General features: G+C 40.6%; 2 protein-coding genes across 5 annotated transcripts; both read left to right on the top strand.

Annotated features, from left to right (window-relative positions):
• Nucleotides 1-1,398: 1,398 nt before the first annotated feature.
• On the top strand, nucleotides 1,399-12,604 carry LOC137105985 (mitogen-activated protein kinase kinase kinase 14). 4 transcript variants are annotated; one of them, XM_067488906.1, is made up of 16 exons: nucleotides 1,400-1,603; nucleotides 1,696-1,750; nucleotides 2,842-3,125; nucleotides 3,582-3,663; nucleotides 3,804-4,566; nucleotides 5,113-5,247; nucleotides 5,366-5,495; nucleotides 5,593-5,721; nucleotides 7,238-7,342; nucleotides 7,621-7,784; nucleotides 7,860-8,010; nucleotides 8,828-9,379; nucleotides 10,127-10,236; nucleotides 10,327-10,450; nucleotides 10,534-10,634; nucleotides 10,815-12,604. In XM_067488906.1, exons 3-16 carry the CDS (start codon nucleotides 2,855-2,857, stop codon nucleotides 10,977-10,979), a joined length of 2,982 nt encoding a protein of 993 aa, XP_067345007.1. In that variant the 5' UTR covers nucleotides 1,400-1,603; nucleotides 1,696-1,750; nucleotides 2,842-2,854; the 3' UTR covers nucleotides 10,980-12,604. The 4 variants fall into 4 exon arrangements, 3 of the variants coding, with proteins under 3 accessions (XP_067345007.1, XP_067345006.1, XP_067345008.1); XM_067488905.1 differs by having other exon boundaries at nucleotides 1,401-1,750; nucleotides 10,815-10,986; nucleotides 11,099-12,604; XM_067488907.1 differs by lacking the exons at nucleotides 1,400-1,603; nucleotides 1,696-1,750 and adding an exon at nucleotides 1,944-2,671.
• Nucleotides 12,605-14,637: 2,033 nt separating this feature from the next.
• arf2b (ADP-ribosylation factor 2b) lies at nucleotides 14,638-22,904 on the top strand. The gene is made up of 5 exons (XM_067488918.1): nucleotides 14,638-14,797; nucleotides 16,723-16,880; nucleotides 17,587-17,697; nucleotides 20,258-20,382; nucleotides 21,055-22,904. The coding sequence occupies exons 2-5, from the start codon at nucleotides 16,733-16,735 to the stop codon at nucleotides 21,214-21,216; spliced, it is 546 nt and encodes a 181-aa protein (XP_067345019.1). The 5' UTR covers nucleotides 14,638-14,797; nucleotides 16,723-16,732; the 3' UTR covers nucleotides 21,217-22,904.
• Nucleotides 22,905-24,506: the final 1,602 nt, after the last annotated feature.

Raw genomic sequence — 24,506 nt, forward strand, 5'->3', positions numbered from 1 at the left:
GTAAATGCAGTTAGACGTCAAACTAAAACGAATAAGCTGTACGACCTCTGAGAACGCAGTGATTTAAAGACACATGAAAGGTTGAAGCAGAGAAATGTGATTATTTCTCAGAAAGCAGAGAGTTTGATGTTTTAAACTTACAACCGTGTTCCATAACCTCTTCTTCTAACAAACTGCAAGTGTTTGACCTGAGGAGACCCGCTGCTTTAATTAAATAAGTTAAGACAGTTCAAGGCTTTTGTTTTATGTTCCATCTTGTGCTGACAGCTCTGGACTGCATGCAGGTCACTTTAGCACCTGGACTCTTTTACTACTGAGCCACGCTGCTGTAAAACCTGAGCAGTGAGGTTTGGTATTGTGTTGCTGAAGTCTGTCGTCTCCATACGACAGACGTATGTCGCTGTTGACACACGGCCTTTCCAAGAGTGATGGACCTCACCTCATCCCTACACCTGAAGAGCTCAGCTTCCCTGCTTCTCTTTTTATATCCTGACCTATTCCCACGTCGTAAGTTCTGAGGTGTTTAGTTTGTAACTGTTTTTCAGTCTTTTGTTGCCCCTGTCCCGACTTCTTTGACACTTGGACAAATATTAAAAAAATAATATAAAACATTAAATAAAATATGAGTTACTTACTTTAGTTGTTTATAAACAAATGTGAATGATTCTGACAAAAAAAAACATGGAAACAATCATTTATGGCTAAATTTGCTCAAATAAAAACATTTTAAAAGGTTTTTGTCATTTTAAAAAGTACTCAGAATTATTTAACTTTAAACTAATACTATTTATATTTCATGATTATCTTCTTAAATCAGAACATTTCAATCAGATTTGGATTTATTTTTCTTTATTTTTTGCCACATTAGGAGTAAAATATCAGTTGTAATACATCAGTCTTAAAACAAATTCTTTTACGTTGATACTTTCCAACATTTTTCTAATAATTTAGTTCCAGGACTTTATGTACTGACAAATAAAATACACCAGCATTTAGTCATTTACTTTTGTCGTGGAGTTGAATTGTAGCATCGTCACAGTTAAAGTGGGAACTCTAGGAAATTACAAGTACTTCAAAACTATACTTTGACACAGTACTTGAGTTACCAAGAAGAAAGAAGTCGAGTTGACATGATTCAGTCTTCGGAGAACCAAACCTGGATGACTGACAATCTTCACTGATACTTGAGTAGAAGTTACTTAGCATCTCCATGGAAAAAGCACAGAGAGAGTTTATCTAATATTAGCAGGATAAAGTAGTTAAAGTCTTAAATGTCCTAAAGTACTTTGTTACAGTTGGTTCTAAATGTCTTCTTTCAGCCTGTAATAACATGTTAAATATGTTATATGTTGATTATTAATTGTTCCCCAACTCATGGTGTCAAGAGTCCATGCAAGCTGGGACCAGAATTACTGTGGAACAGCAAAGTGTTTTTTGTCTCCGCAGTTGCAACAAAGGAACCGAAGGAGACATCTACAGTGTCCATCCAGGGTCTTGGGAGGCCGGAATCTGTGTGGGTGGGTCGGGGTGACTGAGGTGTGGGAGCACATAACTCTCACACATGGCCGACCAATCAGCAGAGCGGGCAGGGGGCAGGAAGCCGGTAGGTTACACTTGGAAACCAATAAGCACATTAAACAGAAGGAGAAGACGGACACAGAGGCAGCGGATGCTTTTCTTCTCCGCTTTTAACAGGATCACTGGGCCACCGGGACAGAAGAGGACCCCTGTCCATCCCTCTGAGTTTCAGGTAAACGTAGCTTTAGTCTGACTTGGTGCTGAGAAGGGAAGTGGGTTTTGGGAAGGGGGTGTCGTTAGTGGTGCAGCATGGGAAGATGTGTCACTGTTTGGACGTGGGCCTCACGTCTTGGGGGTCGTGTATCAGCCCAAACTGTTCTCTTAACTTTAAAATAAGCAGTACTTCTACTCATGGGCCCTCACAGCTGCTGTGTGAGGATTTCAGGGCCTGTTCTGTCTCTATGTGTGGGAAGTGTCTGTGTTTGGTGTTGGACATGACTGGGGGGCTGAGGAAGAGGGACTCTGACAGCTGGCCGGCCCCAGTGGAAAGCATGCGTGCCAAAATCCCTGTATGCTATTTATACTCCCTTTGCCAGGCTCACAATCCGCTCCCCCCCCCCCCCCCGGAAGATTACAAATATACTCCTTCTGCTATTGATGAATCAGCATGTGGCTTCTGGGATCATGGAGTTTTTTTAGTTCCTAAAACTGAAACTGTCCTGTAGGTTTCTGTCCTCGTTGGTGATGAACCACCTGTTGTCCCAAGGAACCTACATTTTCTGTGGTCTGAATTTGTTGCAGCTTTGTAAAAAGGCACCTAACCCCCCCAAAGTCTTTTCTTTCCTGCCCTCCAGTGGTGAGGGTTCAATGTGCTTCTAAAAAGTAGGACAGCCCAGCGTTCACAGCCAGAGTCTGTTAAGTTGCTTTACCGAACATGTGAGATCCAGGGCTTTCAGCTCGTCCCTTCATTTGAACCGCTGCCTTCCTGCATCCCAGCCCTATCACTGACACACCACTGCACATATATTAGGATTGTAACTAGATTGATCCTCGTGTTTTATTTATTTTATAGAAGCTTTGCTGATATTTGCTGTCAACAAGAAGAAGACGTGTCTCTCGCCGTCGGCCATGTTCATTGTTTATGTTTGGCGTTGTGAGTAGTTTACAGCTCAGGATTGTTTGACTCGCATGTCACTAACCTCCAACGTACTGCAGCTTCACCGCTTTCTTCTTCATGTCTGTTGGTGAATCTGTAAAATCTGTTTATACACCTGGTTACTACAAAGTGTTTGATATGTCTCCATTGGTCATGTCGTCCTCCAGCCCCACAAAGCAGATGCACACCAACAGCGACAGAGAAATGGCCATACCCCGCATGTTCAACTCCAACACACCGTTCACCATCGTGTCCGGGGGATCTGAGCTCTCCTTTCTTGGTAAAGAGGACAACAACAAAGGCTGTGAGGAGGAAAAGGAGTCGCTGGTCCAAGCTATTGCCCCCCATCTGAGTCGGGTGATCCAGCATGGCACCGCCAAACAAGTGGTCACAGAGGGGCGTGAGGAGCCTGAGGAGGATCCCTGTGTCTGCATAGTGGCACAAGCTGAGAGTAAGACTCAGGGTCTGAGTGGATTATTGAGGGAGCAGGGGCCCTGGCCTGGGGGGGCCTGGAGGGACGTTGGCCTTCCCTAAAATCAGACTGGCCACCCTCGTTATATCCAAAAGCTTTTTCAAATTTTGGTTTAAAACCTTTCACAAATGTGCCCCAGCTCCCCCTGATGAAAGAAAATTTTAGATCTGCCCCTGTGAGGAAGTGGGGCATGAGTTGGTTTTCTCTATGAAACTTTGATGAAAATTCATCATGATAAAATCTCCACTCTTGAAACATTAGTAAATTTTCACTTTAAGTTAAGCCTTATAATACCAATAACAAAACTACAACTCCCCAAATGATGTATCTGACTGGTCCTACAAGCCCCTAAAATGCTCCTGTTGGGTTAAAAAAATGTCCAACAAAAGTGAAAAGTTCCCATGTTTGATGTATATAAAGTATCTGTTGTTGCAGGAGAAGACTTCCAGGAGTTCAGCCCCACCAACACACGAAGACCCTACCCAAGCCCCTACTCCCAGCTGCTTAACAACCACAGGTACTGCACAACGTAGACACTCCACAGACAGCACCACATCACACATAATCTGCACATTTGTGCCTTAGAGTGACCTGAAAACAGTTCCTCAGTCAGTATGGGGAGTGGTCTGAACACACAGGGCGTCCTCTCGTTTGCAGGACTCTTGGAAAGTCTGGTGCCCTGCTGAGCGACACAGAGGTCGAGGACTTTGTCGCCATCACCAGGCCTCCATACTACCACCTCCACAAGAAGCAGCGCAGGAAAAGCAGAACAGACCTGAGCCCGGAGGGCGGTGAAGAACCTCCGATCATCAGGGGCGTCTGGGTGCAGGAGATTGATTGGCTGAAATGTATAAACAATGAGATGACATCAGCCACTTCCGCCATACCGCCTCCTCCTCAGTTTACAGACTCACCCTGCTGCAGCCACAGAGACCTGTATTCTGACATTTATGAAGTGAGTGAGGGCGTGGGTCTGTCAGAGGATCAACTCAGACCAGGAGACACAGACAGAGGAGGATCAGAATCTGATTGCAGTCTGGAGCAGGACTCTGGATCCATTTGTACCCGTGAAAGTGAGTCTGACTCGTCCGGCTGTGCAGAAAGCAACGTGAACGATAAAACTGAAGACAGCCTTTCAAATTCGACCTTTGACCTTATCTACGTGTCTGGGTTGAACTCTGGCTCTAGTCTGCTGGGACTCTCAGACTCCACCTGCACCCCCAGCACTCGAAGGGCTCCCTGGGGTTTGGAGGATCTGAGCGACACAGTTTGGGATGAACTAAGAGGACGAGTGACGCAGATGCCGAAGCTGTTTGTTTCGCCTTTCTGCAAAGATTTGATGAGACATGTGTCTCAGAGACATACTCTAAATCACTGGGAAAACCTTGAATCAGTCAACGAGGGGATCTTATTTCACCACGTAAGACTTTTAGATTCATGCAGGTCTTAAGAATTACACTCCAATAAGAAACATCACAGAAGTAGTGGAAGTAGTTTTTAAGAGTTTTACTTTCTATAAAAGGCCATTTTCTAAAATTAAAATAAGAAGTGGAGGCCAGGTTGAAGCACAGACAAAGAATGTTAGGTTTGTGTTTTCATACACTGTCTTGTGAGGATCCTCCTGACTTTCCGACCTGACTCTGGAACACAATGCGATCCTCACAAGATGGCGGCCTCATCCTTTGTATTTGGTTGTTTTGTGGTCATTTTTATTTCTTTACTTCCAAGTTTTGTGTGTGTTTATGTCACATTGTGTGTCTGTAGTGGATGTTTTGGGCCTGTTCTAGATGTTGAGGGTTCAAACTGTTTGAGTTGTTTAATACATTATGTATTTTCAGATTCTGTGAACCCGTAATGTAAAGAAAGTATAAAAACCTCAGCACCGCACGGAAGCAGTGTCCACAGGTTTCTTTTCCTCGGCCTGTCTCTAACTTCTGCTCTCACTCTGTACTTCTGCATCTGCTAGCAACTCCAGCCCAACAGTTGGCAGTACAGGGAGGGAGAGGAATACTGTGTGCTTCACCACATCCAGAACGGCTCGTATGGTGACGTGTTCTGTGTCCAGGACAACAGGACGGGACTCAAATGTGCTGCCAAGAGGGTAAGCAAGGACAAAGCCAGTCATTCAGTTAAATCCAGAGCTTTTTAAAACCTCTCGGCCTCTCGATCACTGATACGATGATTCAGTCAAAAAGTCCACTGTGGTCCACTTGTCTCAGATTCCACTGAGTCATTTCAGCAGTGAGGAGGTGAGCACGTGGAGCGTTTTGAACTCTCCTCGAGTCGTCGAGCTCTTTGGGGCCGTGAGGGAGGGGCTCAGCATTGTGCTCTTCATGGACTTGAAGCCAGGTAAAGGTTTTACTCGATTCCTCTCTTCATAATAACATGTTTACAGCCAGTGAAATGAAGAAACGACTTTTCATCCGACTTTTCCCAACATCTGCAGCCTGTTTGGCCCAACTCCTAAAGGAAATGAAGACCCTGCCTGAGGACTTGGCCCTGCATTACCTTCATCAGTCCATGGGGGCGCTAGAACACCTCCACCACAGAAAGGTCCTACACCTGGATGTCAAAGGTGTGTTCGTTTTTTTGGCTTCTTATCCACAGGTTTTTGGGCTGTGGCATTTGAACAGTACTTGTACGTTGAAGTATTTGCTACTTTTCCTTGAGTAAATGAGATGAATGCTTCCTCTTTGACCACATCTCTGTATTTATTTGACACCTGTTGTTGTGCAGAATGTACAAAATGGTTAATTGTAATAAATGAAACTACTTCAGAGTTTAAAGGTGGTTTATTATTTAATGTACGCAGGTGCTGAAGATATTTACTTTTGAATACAAGAGTTTAAATTTTAATGTAGTATTTTTGTACCTTGGTTCTGCTGTTACTGGTTTATTGTAGCCCATTTATTATATCTGCACAATTTTAAGGTGCATATACTCAAGAATTTCAATTTGATGTTACTTTCACTTCATTACATGTATTTTAAAATGTTTTAGTCACATTGAAGATTTAATTATTAACACATAATGAAATCAGTTCATAAATTACTGATTAAATTTCCTATGAGTATAAAAAACTTTTATTTCCTGCAACATTAAGGATATTTGCATATTAGTGCACCAATAATTCTAATACTTTCATTATTTTACTTCATTAAAGTTTTTAATTCATTTTATTTCTAACAGAGTATTTCCTCAATGAGACAAAGGCAGTCATCCACGGACCAGAGGGTCAGTGGTTCGATCCCTGGTCCCAGCTATGTGTCGAAGTGTCTCTGGGCAAGACATTAAACCCCTTACAGCCCCTTCCCCTCCCCAGCTGTGCAGTGCTGGTCCAAGCCCGGTAGAAATTGGGGAGGGTTGTGTCAGGAAGGGCATCCGGCGTAAAAACTGTGCAAAATCAACATGTGGACAATGATCCGCTGTGGTGACACTGAACTCACACGATAAGACGAAAGGACAAAAATAATAATAATAATTTCCTCAGTGTGACAATAATCCTTTTACTTCAGTAGAAGTTCTGAGTACCTGATGCACAACTGTGGACAGAACTGCTTTGCAGTGTTTTTATAAAAAACTCAATTTTCTTTACCTGTGTGCATCCTGCATCATCCAACGTCACTTTGGATAAAAAGCATCTGCCAAATGACTAAATGTACTTGACTCAGCGTTTCAGTGTCCCTGTGTCAGTTTTATTGTTATCTGGGAGGAAGGAGGCCTGCTGCTTTTACTGTCAGTTAGCATTCTTAGTGTCGAAACCTAATCTTACACTGACATCTCACCGCTAAACCCTCGGAAATCCTGGCTCAGGGGATTGATCGGGGGGGGGGGGCCCTCAATTGTCTGCAAGCAGGTTCACTTATCCTGTCTGATGTTCAGAAAGGGGCTGAAGCATCTGCTTTTATTTTGGAGGGGTCACCTTTTGCCACCTTATGACAGGTGGACAAACGAGGACACGCCACTACCCTGTGTCCACATCACTCTGACCATCTCTGACAGCCCCCTGATTCCTCAGTTAACTGTTTCAAACTAAGCACCGGATGAAAACAAGCCGTCTCTCTAAATCCCCTGTGTTGATTTTATTCCAGTTGACAATGTGCTGCTGTCTGCAGACTGCAGAGACACATTCCTCTGTGACTTTGGTCTCTCAGAGACATTAGATGACAATGGACGGAGCACCAAAGCATTCAGGGGTGAGTCTATTCAGAAAAGTCTGCAACACAAACATTCACTGATTACATGATACAAATCAAACAAAGATTCACAAAGTTCTTGATTGTGTTAGTTATTACAAATTCTCAAATTTCATAGTGAGGCATCACTTGTTTACTGAAAACCACAAATCACTGTATATGACTATTTCAGTCTGAACTAATGAGTGTGTGTCTGACTGAGCTTTTAGATAAAGTTTTCCTGTGAAAGGAGGAAAGAAAAGTAGAGGCTGCAATTAACTCAGTGTTTATCAATGCAGGAGCTGCTTTCCCGGGCACACAGACTCACATGGCCCCTGAGGTGGCGCGAGGGGATCAGCTCAGTGCCAAAGCAGATGTGTGGAGCAGCTGCTGTATGCTGCTGAACATGCTCAACGGATGTCACCCATGGATACGTTACTATTCTCATCCGCTGTGTCTTCAGGTGAGAATCTTCATTGGTGATAGTTACCGAAACTGCACTGAGCACGTCTGACTTTGCTTGTCGTCTGTCTGACAGATTGTCAACGAGCCCCCGCCTTTGTGGGAGGTGCCGTCCAACTGTAATAATTTCACCGCCAAAGTGTTCAGGGCCGGACTCCAGAAGGACCCCGAGAGACGAGCATCGGCAAAGGAGCTCAGGAGGAAGATCACCAAGGCCCTCAGAGCAGGTTATATTCAGACAATTTAATGTTATAAAATGATAAATTTCATTTATGGAGCAACTTGTAAAACATAACAGTGGAATATCAAGCTATACTAGAACCAAATACCAAAGTGCTTCAGGTAATGGTAAAAAATGACCACAGTCACAAATATGTGAAGAATCCAAAAATGAACATGCAGCTTTAAAACTGCTTAAGTTACTTAATAAATTAGATCAAATTAAACAGAGCTGAGCTATTTGGTAAATGTACGATTTGAGATGTGACCTATAAGACTCAGGCCAGTTCAGAGTCTTTGGGCGTTAACAGAAGAGGTACAGTCACCTCTCTTCAGAGATGGCTGGAGGTCCACAGCTCAATTTTTCTGCTCACATGAGTGAATGTGAAGGTAAATTTATTTATGTGCCGTGAACCCTATAGGTGTCCAGCCTGCACTTCAGAGACAAGGCCACATTGGTGAGACATAGTACTATGTGCGCATTATACACAAACTTCTATAAACAAACTGGTTCAATATATGGGAAGAAAAGCATATATAAAAATGTAGAATAATTCCTCTGAACAGAATCTGCAATGTATAAACATCAATTCTAGGAATTGAAACTAAAGATTTAAAAACAGTAAGGTCCATGGGCATAAATGGAAGGTAGGTCATCAGCAAAGAAAAACTGAAGTGAATATCAGGGAAGATGAATTAGTAAAATAACAATCAAATTAAAACAGGTCCCAGGATCGACCCTTGAGGTACTCGAGAATGAAATGAAACCTCAGTGTCATAGTGACAGTGGTATCTATATTATTTATGAGGACATTTGTTCTACAGTTGGAGGACTGAGTCCGTGGTCCATCAAAGCTGCCTGTGAGAAGCTCTGCTGTGACAAGAGCCAGAATGAGGAGGACCCCCGCTCTTTGTCCCCGAGGATCAGACAGAAACAACCACCAGCTACTGCCACAGCTCCCACCACGTTCTGGGTGAGCCCCTGGAGAACTGCAGCAGCAGACGAGGACTGGGAGGACTCAAACCAACACTGTGAAGTGGACACAGACTGTTTAACCAGACAGTGGGATTCCCAACCAAAGTCCCTACGGGATGATATCACTGCAGAGGAAAAAGACTGGAGCTCTGACTTAGAAGTTGACATGTACATAGGAGAGGAAGAATTTATTCAGGGGAAGTGGCTGAAAACTGAAAGGGACTATGAAGGGGACTGGGAAGAGGAGGAGGAGGAGGAGGAGGAGGAGGAGGAGTGGGACTCCTCTGTGTCCACAGAGTATCTCCGTGCTCTCCGAGGTCTTTTCCCTTTGCTGCAAAAAGGTCAAGGGATAAATGACAGCTGGTGGGGTTCAGAAGCAGAGCTGGAACACCTCCGAGAAGGTGAGTCACAAACACTCTGCGTCATGTGGACACCTCAGTGGGGACATTGCACCAATTTGTTAACTAGACACAAGTCAGAAATCATTCTGATTTAATTTGCTGCAACCAAATTGTGTTGTATATGCTGTAATGACATGTCAGTATTCGAGTAATTGGATTTTATTTAGTTTCTTTTAATTTTGAAGGTTCTGTTGTTTTAAGTCTATTTCAACACATGTCATACAAAGTTATTGTTGCTGTAAATGACTCTGATTTTTATCTATTTTTTCTTTTTTCAAATCAGGCATGGGCCACTTTCATTTGTGGTCCTAAATCAGAACAGATACTTTCTCTGCATCCACACGTCTCTGCAGATGTGGCAGCTGTTTTTCCGCATCCTTTTTCTCATTATAATTTGCTTCTAAGTTTGTCGCCTTTCACTGCACAACAAATTCAAAAGGAACTTGTAAAGGGTCACTTCACCTGCATCCATGTTTACTTCCATATACACGACAAACTGCATGTGATGTCACGTTACTGTCATTTCAGGGCCGTGGCCAGTTCACACTGGAGTCTGATATATGTCACGTGTGAACAGCCACATTACAAATTTCATGTCAGCGAGAAATCTGAATTGAGCATTAAAACACACAAAACAATGCAAAACCACAAAAAAGGTTGATATTTAAAAAAATGAAATATCACTGATGTGGCAAAAAAAAAGGCAAAAAAGAACAGAAACTGCACAAATATGTTGTCTCTTTCCAGATGTACCTAAAGGCACCAGGATCCAGACACCTTCCCCTGAACCTCGAGATGACCCCCCATCCTGCTTCAGCTGCTCAGATGCATCACAGATAGAGGCCTCTGAGAAGGAGGTGTGTTTATAAATGTGCATTCAGACACATGGGGGAAAAGATCCTCCAAAATTTTACAAAAACTATAAAAACCTTCTTCCTGTTTCCCAGGACTCAGATCATTCATCTGATGACATGAGCTCTGGAGTCTTTTCCTCGTGCAACAGTCACACAGAAGGACATGTGGACATGTGGTCGGCCTCAGCAAATCAATCCTCCTCCTGCTGCTTCGAAGGTACGAAGGCCTGAATGTCCTTCTAAATTAAACAGCTGTTGTCTGACTGCTGTATCTCATTCTTTCTTACTGCTCCGGCACAGGCGTCGACATCTGGATAGAGAACATCCAGGGCGAGTGTCTGAGGATCCGTGAACGTCGGCAGGTCAAAGTGGGCCATGTCGCTCTGGGAATCAGCGATCAGGTAACATTTGCTTGGATGATCAAATTGTTTACTCCAGGAGAGTATAGCTGAGCTGCTGAGCCGAGTGGATCCTTGTCCTGTCTTTGGTTCATCTCTTGAATTCTTTGTGATTTTAAATGGCTCTTAACTTGCAGAAATTGTGAGATAATCCAATCCAAGCACAACTCTGCTGTCGTTCAGGTCTCAGGGAAAGCCTTCACTCTGGAGACTGTGGACAGGAAGACGGTGTCCTTTGAAGCAGAGGTCACAGAGTCTTTTCTGTGGCTCCGCTGTGTTCCAGCTCCTGACAGATGTCAGCGCTGGAGGTGGAGAGTCAGAGACAACAAGCTGGAGCTTCGAGAATGAAACAGAGGTTTGCACAACATTTACCCTTAAATCATGTGGGTATAAATAAAACTTACCTAGAGATGTAACTGAAAAGCCACTGGCAGAAATGTTTTGTTAAAAACCTGCCTCTCACCTAGTGACAGTCGGGATCAGCTCCTGCACCTCGGCACCTCTTTACAGGACAATAGATGGCCGGTGGACTATTTGTCATTTTAAAGACTGATTTCTATATGTGCACATGCAAAGGAGGATAACGTCAACAGAAGACTCCAAGTATTAATTGAACCCTCATGGGCCCACGTGCACAATGCTTCACTGTCTCATCCAAGGACATTTCAACATGTGGCCAGAAGGAACATGGAATCGAACCACCAACCCTGCGTTCCATCGACCGTTTTACCAACTGACCCCCAGCTGCCCCCAAATGTTGCAGCATGTAAACATTTAAATATACAGTATATGTAAAACGTATACAAAAGGATCAGTTATTGCCCCCACGGATAAGCAAACACATGAAGAGTGTTAGCAGGTTTGCTTTAATGGTTTGATGATGTTAACAACGTTTGCATTGAAATGTTAGAAAATCTTCCTGCAGCACGTCACTTTGCGCATCTTTTAAATCTTTAATGTTCTCATCATTAAACTAGAAAAAGGCTGCAGAACATCTGGGACAAAAATGCATTTATAAAAGAATTATCAACAATTACAAGTCCAGGCTTGATGGATTTCATTAGATCGCTGTCTTAGGGCCTTCATGCCATCCATCCCATTCCAATAATAAAAATTGTGAAGATCTCATGAATGCCTGAAAGGAAATTCTTCAAATTTGGCACAAATGTCCACTTGCAATAAAGGATGAACTGATTAGATTTAGGCCGTCAGAGCTTAAGGTCACTTTGACCTCGTGTCTGTCTCCTTCTCATCAATGCAATATATATTAGAATACTAGGTAAATCATAAACATGGTAGCACTTTATAAGTTCACACTAAGTGGTCAAACAGTCCATGGGAGAGGTCTCCTTTATCAACTGAAGAGCTGGAGACAAGTGTCATGGTGGAGTGTTGTTTACAACTTCAGCATTGTTTTATGAGCTTGTTATCATAATTCAAAGCTGTTCTAAAGTCTATTGTCAATTATAATGTTTTTCTGTTTGTTTAGTGAACAATTGTGTGTTTTATGTTTGTGCTGGTGGGAGACATGATGCTGCTGTCTTGTTTCTGACCCTGGTGGAAAAGAGCTTGTTAAACTCAATGGGATTCACCATAGTTAAAGGGTAAATTATTATTATTATTATTATTATTATTATTATTATTATCATTTTGTCCTTTCTGCAAAAAAATAAGATGAATTAAAACGTTAAATCTATAAAGCATTTACACATTATTAATTGAGCCTTTTATATATATTTAAATATTATTTAGATTAAACTACAAATATGCAATAGATATTGTTTTCTGAGTTGTAAATTCCATTTGAACTATAACAGTTTGCCATTTAATTTACACTCAGTGTTGTGAGTTTTGTTTTTTGTTTGTTTTTGTTTTGTTTTAAATTTGCAAATGCTGCTTAGAATATGTTTTGATTTTGTTTCTATGGGAATAGGTGGGTAGATTAATGGGCAATAATTTAAACGTGCCAAAAGTGAAGTGGTTTGAACATTTTCTGTAACAAGTTTACCCGTCAACAATGAAAATTAAAATATAAATTGTAATTGAGTAAATGAATTGTGTGTCATAATAAACGATCTGGTGACTGAACATTACATTTTATATCTTAATAAATAAAGACTTTTTAAGGGCAAACAAATCTTGCTTTTTTTTCTGCTCATAGCTTCATTTATCATCTCCTCCAACTCAGGTCAACAGGAGGAAGTAACTAAGTAAATTTACTTAGGTTCTGAATCTGAATAGTTTAGAGGCAGGTTACTTGTACTTTATTTGACTTCTTTCTGTCCTAGACACTTTACTCCTGTTTTGCTTCAGATTGAAGTACCAAATATTGTTTACTGCACCGTATTACTCTAAGTTTAGTTACTTTACAAATTAGGATTTTTTTTACAACTTAAACCACCCAACAGTAAATACAATTAGTCTAAGAAATGCAAATTGAAATAATTTCTCATCCACAAATGCCAAATATTTCATACTTCCAGCTTCTCAAATATGAAGATTTTTTTTAACATATTTAAGTTTAAATTACATGACTCACCAATGCCTGATTTTTAAAAGAACTGAACCATCACATCAGTCACTGTAAAAATAATCAAATATTTTCAGCCATAGAGAAATTGATGAATACAGCACACATGAATACACGAGTAATAATATTGGTACAACCATTAAAGGGACTTTTAATAATTAGAATATTTGAATATTTTAATTTCTTTAAGTAAGAATTTAAGTGCAAGACTTTTGGTGTTAGATATATAGTATTTCTACTCATGTAAAGGGTGCAAATACTTGCTCCAGCAGTGGTTTGTTAAAGGTGCAGCAGCAGGGAAACACACATTTACAAAAGCCTGTTGTGCTACAAAGGCTGGGCCTTTACAACATTTACAGCAGTAATAAAACAGGCTAGAGACAGTTAATGTTTAGTTAATACATAACTTGAGTATTTCTACACACTGTGTGATATTACTACTTTTCCTCTAGCACAGATTTAGGGCCAGTAAACACAAGAATGTCCCAACTGGATTTAGACGTTTCAAGTTGGGAAGTAAAGTTTACATAAAATATGATTGAACAGTTACAAATGTTTACATTTATAAAAATATTTAAAATCTTTTAAAGGCCTTACTGTATAATAATGAGTATTTTGTCAGTGGACTAGCATGTTTGAAAAATGTGAACGTAACAGGTTCCCTCATGCAGCTCCTCCCATAGCAAATATTGAAACATGAGCACCACCTTTCATCAGGCCCAGCAGCTATTCTACACGATTATTTACATATTTGTTGCTGCAGATTGCAGGTTGCTTGATTCTTGTTGTGGGCATTAATGAAAAGGCAAAACAATGAATGATACTTAAATGCACACGTGTAGTCATCTGCATAGTTTCTCACTGTTTTTAGTCCGACTTTCATGGTCGTTTTAAAGGTCTTATTGTGCTTGTTTAGTTTCAGGGACATTTTGATGAAAACCAGGGACCTCCTGACCCTTTGGCCCTGAGTCCAGAAGGCCTGTCCAGTCAGCCATCCACGCACAAATGACATGTTCTTGGTCTTTCACTTTCTGTCTCCTCCTTTCCAAACGAACACTACACTGAAACGCAGTAGACGTTAACTCCCTAAACTTGTCTCCTTGGTCTCCCTTTTGTGACCATGGTAAATGTATTTACAAGCGTATTCAAGGGGATTTTGGCAAAAGACACGAGGATTTACGGTGGGGCCCTGTGCTGCTGGACAAACACGCATTGTATATGAGCTCAGATAGTGAGCACCATTCCTACCTAGGAGGGAGCAGGCCTTTGGTCACATGATGTGTTTGGATATTTTTCAGCCGCAGATGCTGCAGGGAGAAACACAAGAGTAACCACTGAGCTTAGTCAACAATGTCTCCTGCACATTCCATAGTGTCTGTGTTGGGAACTTCAATAAACTTGCGTGCGATTCACTTCCTCGACATTTTGTGCACTGTGCACACGGAAGATCTGCAGACACTGTGATTGGGCAGCGAGAGAACGGGGGCGGGTTATTAGCGACACCACTTGTGCTGTGATTGGTTCTCGTTTGGTAGTGGGAAGTGCTCGTACGCCGGTGTCTCCCTGGTTGCGCAAGACGCCATTTTGGAGTGTCAGTGAAAGATAACGGAAAGATCTAGAAGCTGTCTTCCTCAAGGTAATAATCCGTACAAAGGCGCTGTTTTTCGGTCTGAATGGTCAGATTATGTGAGGCGATTGTGGCTCTGTACGAACAACTCGGTTTATTCGGCGTTTAATATGACGTCACGTTGTTCGCTTGTTACTGTGACGCGGCATTTAGCTAGTGGTAGCTAGCGTTAGCACGCTTGCTAAGCAGTTCCTGTTCGACCGAAAAGCTGTCATTGTGGGTAATATCGCGTACTGAGATTCGAATTCACCGACGGTTTTCGTTAAATGTGAACGGTATAAGTGTTATTAACGTGTTGCCGTGTGTCTTGAATGAATGTGTTCTATTTAGACCGTTCAAGAATGCTGTCGCCCGCTAGCACAAAGCTAACGTAGGCTAGTAGGCTAACTAGTCGAAGTATCCGCCCTTAGTGTGTTAACGTTAACGACAGTCAGGTTCGGGCGCTAGTAGCCAACCACCAACTTCAGCGGTTCAAACGTCGGAAAAATAATCCACACAGACATTTCCTCACATAGAGAACGTATTAGGGAAACATTTGAACGTCAACCTGGCTGGATTGTCGTCTTTTCCTAAGGTCGAAGTGTTGTTAGCATGCTAGCAAGCTAACGTCTTGTGACGGTTCACACATCCAGAAACATTATCCCGGCCACTTTAGCAGCTGGCACAGGCCTCTCTTATCTGCTGATCGGTGACATACTCCGTTTATTCGGGTTTATAATGTTGTCAGTGCCGCCACTAACGGTTATTCTTACATTTAAAATAACTTGATATGTTGTCTCCAAGTCTGAGATGATGGGAATACATTTACTGTTTTATTTGACCAGATTTATTTCTACGAAACTGATGACATAGCTGTTAAAGGCCGACTTTAGTTCCAGTTTGGGGACCACATTCATAATATAATCTCTCTCTGGTCGTATCTGGAAAACGCCTAGATTATGACATCTGGAAAAATCTTTGAGTTCAGATGATGTCATCTGGAGTAGTTTGTGTTGGGGTAGGTGGACTAGCACCTCCATAGCCTAGAACAGTTTTCACCATTAGATATTACTGCACTTATCAAATCTGCACTGCAATATGAGAGTGTAATCAGTTTTTAGACCCTAGTTTCAACAACTTCAGAGCAGGTCCCCATTGGGAACCACTACAATTAAACGTGTTTCATCTGATTTAGATGATGTCAGATATATAGATGTGTCCTTGTTTTTGTGAGTAAAACATTTATTTAATTTTCATAGATATGGTAAAGGTTTTACAAATCTGAAACCAGTTTTTAAAGAGTCTTAAACTTGTCTAGTTCATATTTGAAACCTCTTAATATAGTTGTTTCAGATCTAAACCGAGTCAGTTTTCACAAAATGGTGAAAGTGGAGTTTAGAGAATGTTAAGGGCTCTCAGAAGACTGTAACATCATTTCACAAGAGCTCAAAATTTTGTTGCCTCCTGCTATGTTTTTTTTTTTTTTTTTTTTTTTAAATGAATAAAGCAGTTAAGTCAAGAGGTGTCAGTAAAAATGCCACATTAACAGTTGTACATTTGGGTTACTGGAGTGAAATGTAGATAAAGGCAGAAGTTTGTTGATAGGGTTGGTGCCCAGTAATGTACAGCCATAAACCTAAACTTCAATGTTAATTGGTAGCTTAAGTAAATATCAAATTTTTGTCCTCATCATTCATAGTGTTGTCTTTGGTGCAGCTAGAATCTGCCTTTTTATTAAAGCACCTATACTGCTGCTATCAACATCTTTTGTGTCATTATGAATTGTTCAGCATTGACTTCATACTGACTTGACTGTCTGTATACTAGCCTAATTGACAAGTGTTGGCGTTTTCTAGATCACAAACGTTTTATTGCCTCTTGGTGTATCCCTCACTGAAACTGGAACGCTATTGATGTTAACTGTCCTAACCCTGTTACCTTCTTCTCTTTGACAGCTTCGTCACCATGGGGAATGTATTTGCGAGTTTATTCAAAGGCCTTTTTGGCAAAAAAGAGATGAGGATTCTCATGGTTGGGCTTGATGCTGCTGGAAAAACAACTATCCTATATAAACTGAAGCTTGGAGAGATAGTCACCACCATTCCCACCATTGGTATGAAGAATAATATCATAATCTATATAAGTTTTGACAAGTTTTTACATGTTTATTGATTTAGCTTTTAACAAACTATTTACAGTATAGGATTAAAGTTTTGTGTTGTAGTAGATTTATCTTCAAGCTCTTTTTCACCTGCAGTTCATGACATGTTACAATGTAAACATAAGAACGATAACAGATCAGCACTAAACTTATATAACCACTGCAGTGTGTCAAATTAAAATATTGCAATGTAGAGTCAGTAGTAACAAGTGCATAGCTGACTTTTCAGTTTCGTTTTAAAGCTACAGATGAAAAAATCTCTAAAACCTGAAAAGACAAACAATAACTTGGTCAAGTAAAGACAGGATAAATTATATTTAATAAGAATTTAGATTAAATCAAGAACCATTTAATGCAAACATAAGGAAACAAGACTAAGGCCGCATCTAAAAATGTACTATTAATCGTTTTGTCTATGAAACAATAATTAGCACTGAGGTTCCGAATGGAGCTCTTATGTACCAATTATTTTAAATATCATAACCAAACTAGAGCTTTAAGTTAAGTTCTAGTTCTTGATTAACTCGATTTTGTATAAAAATTATATTTATATAAATGTTAAACCATGCATGGAGTGTTTGATACTGAGTTTTATAACAGGACGACTTTACAACTTGAGTTGATAGTGACTGACCCATATTTTGTCTCTTCTGTCCAGGTTTTAATGTTGAAACTGTAGAATACAAAAACATCAGCTTCACAGTGTGGGATGTGGGCGGTCAGGACAAAATCAGGCCGCTGTGGCGCCACTACTTCCAGAACACTCAAGGTGAGAGAGTGGGAACTATCTCAGCTGGCAGTGTTGTCAGTGAGCATTACTGCCTATAGGTGGCCTCAGTGGTGCGTTACAGATTATCTTAAAGCAAGCGTCCCACTGATTCATACACCATTGTTCAATTCTCAGAGGGCATATTGTGAGATTCTCTTGCTCTTTCCTGATATGCAAGTCCCACAACATATGTCTAGTAGTTCCTACTGATGGGGCCAAATGTAGGTACATTCTCAATTGAACACGTCTTTGGTTAGAACTTCCTTTAGAATTGTTGCCTCCAGAAGTCATTTGTGATTTCACCTGATTTAATGGCTTCACTGCCATCTTGGCCCCTCTTTAGCTTCTCCTTGTTTTTCTCGACTGCACAAACATCACCATCCAAGTGTGAAATTGAATGTGTGAATCCTTGTTGCTAATGACAGTTGCATAGCATCATTTATCAAAAAGAAGCCAAAGATTATTCTCTGAACAGCACTTCTTACATCAGAATATTTTTCCCCAGCACCTAAAGACACTGGTGCTTTGTCTGGCATATACATGTTTACCCACTGTCTGGGAAAATATCACATCCTTCACTCTGGGGACTTTGGACCACCTAAATCAGGGGTGGAAGCTCATGCTCATTGAGGGCAACAGCCCAGCCCATTTTCTACTTATCCCTGTATTACACAATGCTCTCCAGCTTATGATTGAACACACCTGATCCAGTTAATCAGCAGGGGCTAGTGCAGGGAAAGTGGTAAACAAACATAGCTGCAAACATTAAGGAGCATGAGTTCCCCTCGACTGCCTTACAAACTGAGCTACAGCTGCCCAGGTTCACTCACTGAACTGGTAATTTATGTCTATAGTAAGGCCTTAATGGTTTGTGGGGGTTAACATGTAGCCTGAGCTTTACCCAGAAGTCACAAGCACAAAACTGAACCAGTGCTCTCCATCACATTGCACTGAGAGGATGTGAAACTACCTACTAAACTAGGATAGCGTGCTCTATTTTTCTTTTAAATGCTGGATTCACCACAGCGGATCCAGCTCTAATGTTTAGATTTGATCTCCCCAACATGCACAATTTTTGGATAGTTCAGAGTTAAGCCCCTAAAAATGATAGTGTTGATACAGTTTGGGTAATCCGGCATCACATGTAACAGAAAAAAACACAGGTTGCTATTAGTCCTTTTGCTTTCAAGGGATGTTGATGCCTTTTGTTTCTGTCCAGTTTTGCTCAGCAGAGGGTTTGTAATGTAAGACTGCAAGAGTTGGTGGTGTTGTGTACAGATGCTGGTGCAACAACCAAAGCAAGTGCCAGCTCCTTGAAGGCTCCTACGGGCATTTGGTGGATTCAACTAATCTTCTCTTATTACCATTGATGGAGATGTTAAATGGAATCTTTATTCATTTCAAGACAACTCTCATCTGTATTTTCAGATCTAATTAGAGAGGAGTTGAGTTATTGTAATGCAGGCAACAGGTACTGTGCTTGCATTGAGATGTGCTCACTGTTACAGGCTTCTTGATAAATGTAATCAGCAGTAAAGCCATGATAGGTGTTGGTCTTCTTTGTTGTCTTTGTACTGACTGCAGTATAAACTGACCCCAAGTGCTGTGTCTTTAGTGAGAATCCATGTGATTAAAGAGTTGCGTTAAATTTACATACACACAACTATTCAAACAGAGAAGTTATCACACATTTTAAGGCAGCAGTGGGAACAAAGTTAAGGAATTACAGTGATCAGGAAATAAACATTAGTGAGCTACAGGTTTTAAAATATGAAATGTATGCCAGCTGCATGTTTATATGCACTGAAATGGCGGCAGGTCATGAGCATCACTGTATCTCATTTAGTTGTTAGCTATGAGGAATCTAAATATACCCTGAGGGCTTTGTTATCACACACACAGCACAGAATCACAATGAGGTAGTAAAGTACAGCAGCATTGGTGTGTATGGTCACATTGTACTGCTCTGCACATTATTGATGTCAAGAGTAGATTTCTTTGTAGGCATCAAATACACGATTTAAAACATGACAATTTCCATTTAGTTTGAGTCATATACTCCTAAGTCTTAAGTATCTGCTTTCTCTAAATGCTGCATTTACATAATTCATAGGAGTATGTCTCAATGACATGATTCAGGTATTTGTTGGCTTTTGTTGTGATAGATTTTCACATTGAACAGATCTGCAGGTACCAAGAGACAGATACTAAGTTTATTTTTGCCATTTTCTCCGCTTGACTTACACAGCTAGATTATTGAGTTGAATAAGTGACTTGTATTGGCTCACTTTTAATTATCAGTTGATCCGTACTATCTTTAAATGTTTTTGGGTTATTGGTTGAGATAGCAGCAACATTAGAGTTTGAGAATTTTTGACTTTTCACAGACTTATTAAGTAGCAGAAAGTATTTTTACAATTATCTATGAAATGAAGTGAAAGTTTTTGCTCTGGGATAGAGAAATCCTTTGCAATCAGCAGATAAAAGATCATAAAGCCATGTATGTTAAATAGTGATCTTTGTCCTTGGTCCTAACAGAAAGCTATGTTTTCAAATGTAGGGCTCATCTTTGTGGTGGACAGCAACGACAGAGAGAGAGTGAACGAGGCGAGGGAGGAGTTGTCCAGAATGCTCGCTGAGGATGAACTCAGAGACGCTGTGCTGCTCGTTTTTGCAAATAAACAGGTAAGAACACTTCTCCGTTTACCTAGAGTGTCTTCAAATATCTCTGTGCGTCTGTGGCGCAGGAAGGTAGAGCGTTTGAGCACCATTCTCACAGTTGTTCCTCCTCTGGTCACATGTCGAATTGTCCTTGAGCAAGACACTGAACAACTTAGTTGCTCCTGGTGAGTGTATGAGTGTGTGTGTGATTGTGAGTGTGAATGGGTGAATAAGAATCAGTGTAAAACGCTTTGAGTGCCAATAGGTAGAAAAGCGCTATATAAGTGCAGAACATTTACCATTTAATGATTTGCCATTATAAATACCTACATTTCTGATGGTAATAGTATAGTATTTTAAACACACTTCCTGTGGAACACGCATTTGTTTCCCTTGCCAAATGTAAAACAACCAAATTGTGAAACCCTTACAGTTTTAAGTGTGTGCATAACTATTACCCAGAGAAAAAAAACTCACACCTTTTCAACTCGACGGCACTAGAAACCACTACATATGTTCACAGATATACTTTGTGTTTTTTTTAACTGAGAAAAGACAAATGCAAAGATTGGTCTTTGGAGTTTGAGAAGTAGTTTCTTTAAACTGTCCTTTGTAACCTAAAAACCTCTGTTGGCTGGGATTGGTTATCTGTCAAACCTGCTTTATGATGCGTTTGTGTGTTGCTTTTTAACCCAGGATCTCCCCAATGCTATGAACGCTGCAGAGATCACAGACAAGTTGGGTTTGCACGCCCTTCGCCAGCGCAGCTGGTACATCCAGGCCACCTGTGCCACCAGTGGGGACGGCTTATACGAAGGCCTGGACTGGCTCTCCAACCAGCTGAAGAACCAGAAATGATCCATTCCACCAGTTTTGATTTTTGTTTGTTGTTTATTTTTTCTGTTTTGACACAGCGGCAGCACCGGATCCAGGCCCCTTCGCTCCTGTCTAACCCAAATTTCAACCCCAGCTCTTTCTTTCAAGAACTTCCTTCATTCCCTCACTCCTGCTTTCTCCCCACGTCAGTACTCTTGGGGCTCTAGCCTGTGCTGCTTGTGTGTGCATGATTGAGTGTGAGCGTGTGCGAGCGAGCGAGCGTGTGTGTGTGTTTAGCGAGTGTGTGGGTGTGAAGGCGTCTCTGTGTATGTTGGCTGGGATTGGGAGTAACCCTGGCGTGCCTTTTACACACCTCCTGTGGAATCAGCAGTCTGGTTTTCGAGACCCTTTCTCCATCCACCAAACTCAGCCTCTGCCCCACTCAGGCTACCCCCATTCTGAGTCTTGCACGGCCCCCTTTTCCCCTCCCTAACTCTCCAGAGAAAGCATGGTTTTCATACGGCAAAGAAAGAGCAAGGGTGCAAGCTCTCCTCCCCTCTCCCTCTAGTAAATATCTATGTTACCTAGAAATGTTCACCCAGTGTAGACTGAATGCTAGATGTTCATTTTAACCTCCTTTTTGATTTTGAAACCCACCAGTGAGAGATTCAGTAAATTGCATCTTAACCTGTATCAGGTCGAAGCAAATCAGAAAACAGGAAAAAGTAAAATAAAAAAAATTAAACGCCCATCCTCAATCATTCTGGTGTCATTTGAAAATCATGCTGTTTGTTTTATTGTTATTATTATATTGGAATATAACAGAATATTCTTAGCAATGGTTCTCCGGAGAACACTACCTTTCTAGCCCCCAAGCGAGACCGTGAAGCACAAGGGAAGCCAACAATCTTAAAATAAAAATATATATCTACTGTAAAATTGGAATAGTATATGCAATTGTTTACAAATTATTTTTGGTAGCTGGTGTTTAATTCCCTGGATTTAATTGGATTTCATTCTGATAGTGGTCCTGCTTAAATGTGGGTCAAATACAAGGTGTTGGGCATTTCACAAACTTCAGCCGGTTAACAGGCATCCTGGTACATTCACAAGCTTCACATGTCATTGCTTTAAGAGATGTTACATGTGTGTTTTTTTTTTCCTTTAACTAGTTTTAGCATTTCTATTTGTACTCTGACTTCTGAACCAAATGCATTTGAGCAGTATGACAAATCCTGTAAATGAAAGTAGTGCATCCTCGAGAGCCTAAACTGCGTTTGATTTTGAATGATGTGGTTTTTCACGCCAACGGTCGACAGTTGCATTTTGAAATCTGAAAGCATCCAGCGCTCTAATTTCGATGAAGGATTGGCACCAAATAATGAAGGCTCTTTAACTGTGAACGGCCCAGACACACGGAGTGGAGTGTCTGGGTGTTTACAGGATACTACTTTTCATTATAGCACTGCTTACTTCATGACTGAAAGACCAATAAGACTAGTACTTCATCAGCATCTCGTCGCTGAGCTGGAAGGACTCGGTAGTAGACCTGTTAAGGGGGAATGGGTGTGCAGTTACCTGGTCGTGAGATTCAGCGGGCGTCCTCAGTGTTGAACCATGGGGGGGTTAAGCTGGCACTTCTGTCAAGAATGATTGTAAATCTGTAAGTTCCCCTGTAAACTGTTTGTGGGGATTTCCTGAACACATTAATAAACATGATTTGATCCAAACAGTTGGCAGAGATTTTATTTTTATTTTTTTCTGCTTTTTAAAATTTGTCCAAATTGTTCAGGAGTAGTTTTAAAACATGGTTGGGAAGAATTACTCATCACTTCTGCAGTGTAAATGGAAAATGGCAAAACACACAATACATACAATATAGAAGTGACAGTGCTGTAGTAGAACCACATGCACATTGTTTGATATTAACTATGAAAGTGTACATTAACTGCTGAAATGGATCAGAAAGTCTTAAAGAACAAGTTTTTAAAAACCATAAAGCAGCTGGTTTGGAACCTGTTTGTCTTACTGTGAATTCCTGTTGTGGCCTTTTGTGATGTATTTTAACAGCAAGTGTATTAAATTTCATTGTATAGATTTGTGCAAAATTGCATTAACATTTTTACGGCAGGTAAACAACATGCTTCATATTTCTGACTGGGAAGTGACTTTATTTGACTGAGGGGGTTCAGATGAACTGATGTTGTCTCTTTTAAGGTCGGGTTAAGAAGAATCTTTTAAAGACCAGAATGGAAGAAGGATAATAACAAGAAATAACTTAAAATATTTACAAGACAAGCAGTTTTTGCTTAAAAACATATTGAATTGTGCAAGTTTCCCCCAATACGTAAATGTTACAAGTCCTGTTAGGTCACTGACAGATTTTATAAAATGAAGTAATAATCATGACAAATCATGTTTGACCTCTTCTCCTCTGGACTCACTGCTGATTAGTTTAATGAAATAATCGCCTCAGTATCAAAGAGTTTCTGCACTTGCACTTTCATTGCTTTCATGTTTCTGTTCAGAAGCTGAGAGCTGTAAATATTTAAACCCAGACTGAACCCTGGTGTAATTTTACTCAGGTTTGTGACACACGTGTCCAGAACTGAAAAACAAGTCAATCACATTTGGCCTCTAGGTGGAGACAAATGGTTTTCAATTTTAATATAGGTAACTTATTCTGTATTGTCTGGTAAGATTTTATTGCTCAACTTTCATACGTTGCCTCTGCAGATCTCCAAAAAAGCCCCCTATAAATAAAATTAGATGGTGTAGAAATATCAATGTGGATGTTATTGAATCCTTAAATACAAGTTTTCATTATTAAAAATGGAGAAAGGTTAAAAATACCTACACTGCAGAGGTAAATATAGTTCTCTAACATGTTACTTCTCAAAATAGGATTTTACTTAAGTCTCTTAAAATACAAAACCTCGTTACATAATAGCAGAAGTGTCAAATTAGATGTATGACTGATCTGATGTTATATACTGATTTATTTATATTGCTTACTGTATTAGATGTTAGATGTTACTATTTTAATAATAAATGATTTGGTGAAATTGGGTCATCAGCTGATAAACGGAAAAGACAAAAAGAAAAAACAAAGTTCTGTTGCACAAATGTATATTTATTTGGACTTTTTCCTTTGACGTGTAGTAGAGCACCAGTACAAAGCTTTATTAAATAGAATAAAAATACTCAAAGTACAAGTACCTCACATTTGTACTAGACGAATTTAGTTACTTAAGCAAATACTTGGCAGAGGTGGCAAAAATAGAAAAGCAACATACTCAAGTAAAAATTGCAATAAACTCCAATATGCATTT

This window comes from Channa argus, chromosome 20 (genome assembly GCF_033026475.1).
Source record: "Channa argus isolate prfri chromosome 20, Channa argus male v1.0, whole genome shotgun sequence".
NCBI lineage: Eukaryota > Metazoa > Chordata > Actinopteri > Anabantiformes > Channidae > Channa > Channa argus.

Bases quoted from the DNA above. Each gene is read 5' to 3' on its own strand.
- LOC137105985 (XM_067488906.1), top strand. From the start codon at position 2,855: ATGCACACCAACAGCGACAGAGAAATGGCCATACCCCGCATGTTCAAC. The intron at 7,343-7,620 runs GTGAGTCTATTC...TTATCAATGCAG, and splicing joins GAGCACCAAAGCATTCAGGG to GAGCTGCTTTCCCGGGCACA. The intron at 8,011-8,827 runs GTTATATTCAGA...TTTGTTCTACAG, and splicing joins CACCAAGGCCCTCAGAGCAG to TTGGAGGACTGAGTCCGTGG.
- arf2b (XM_067488918.1), top strand. From the start codon at position 16,733: ATGGGGAATGTATTTGCGAGTTTATTCAAAGGCCTTTTTGGCAAAAAA. The intron at 17,698-20,257 runs GTGAGAGAGTGG...TTTCAAATGTAG, and splicing joins CTACTTCCAGAACACTCAAG to GGCTCATCTTTGTGGTGGAC. The intron at 20,383-21,054 runs GTAAGAACACTT...TTTTTAACCCAG, and splicing joins TCGTTTTTGCAAATAAACAG to GATCTCCCCAATGCTATGAA.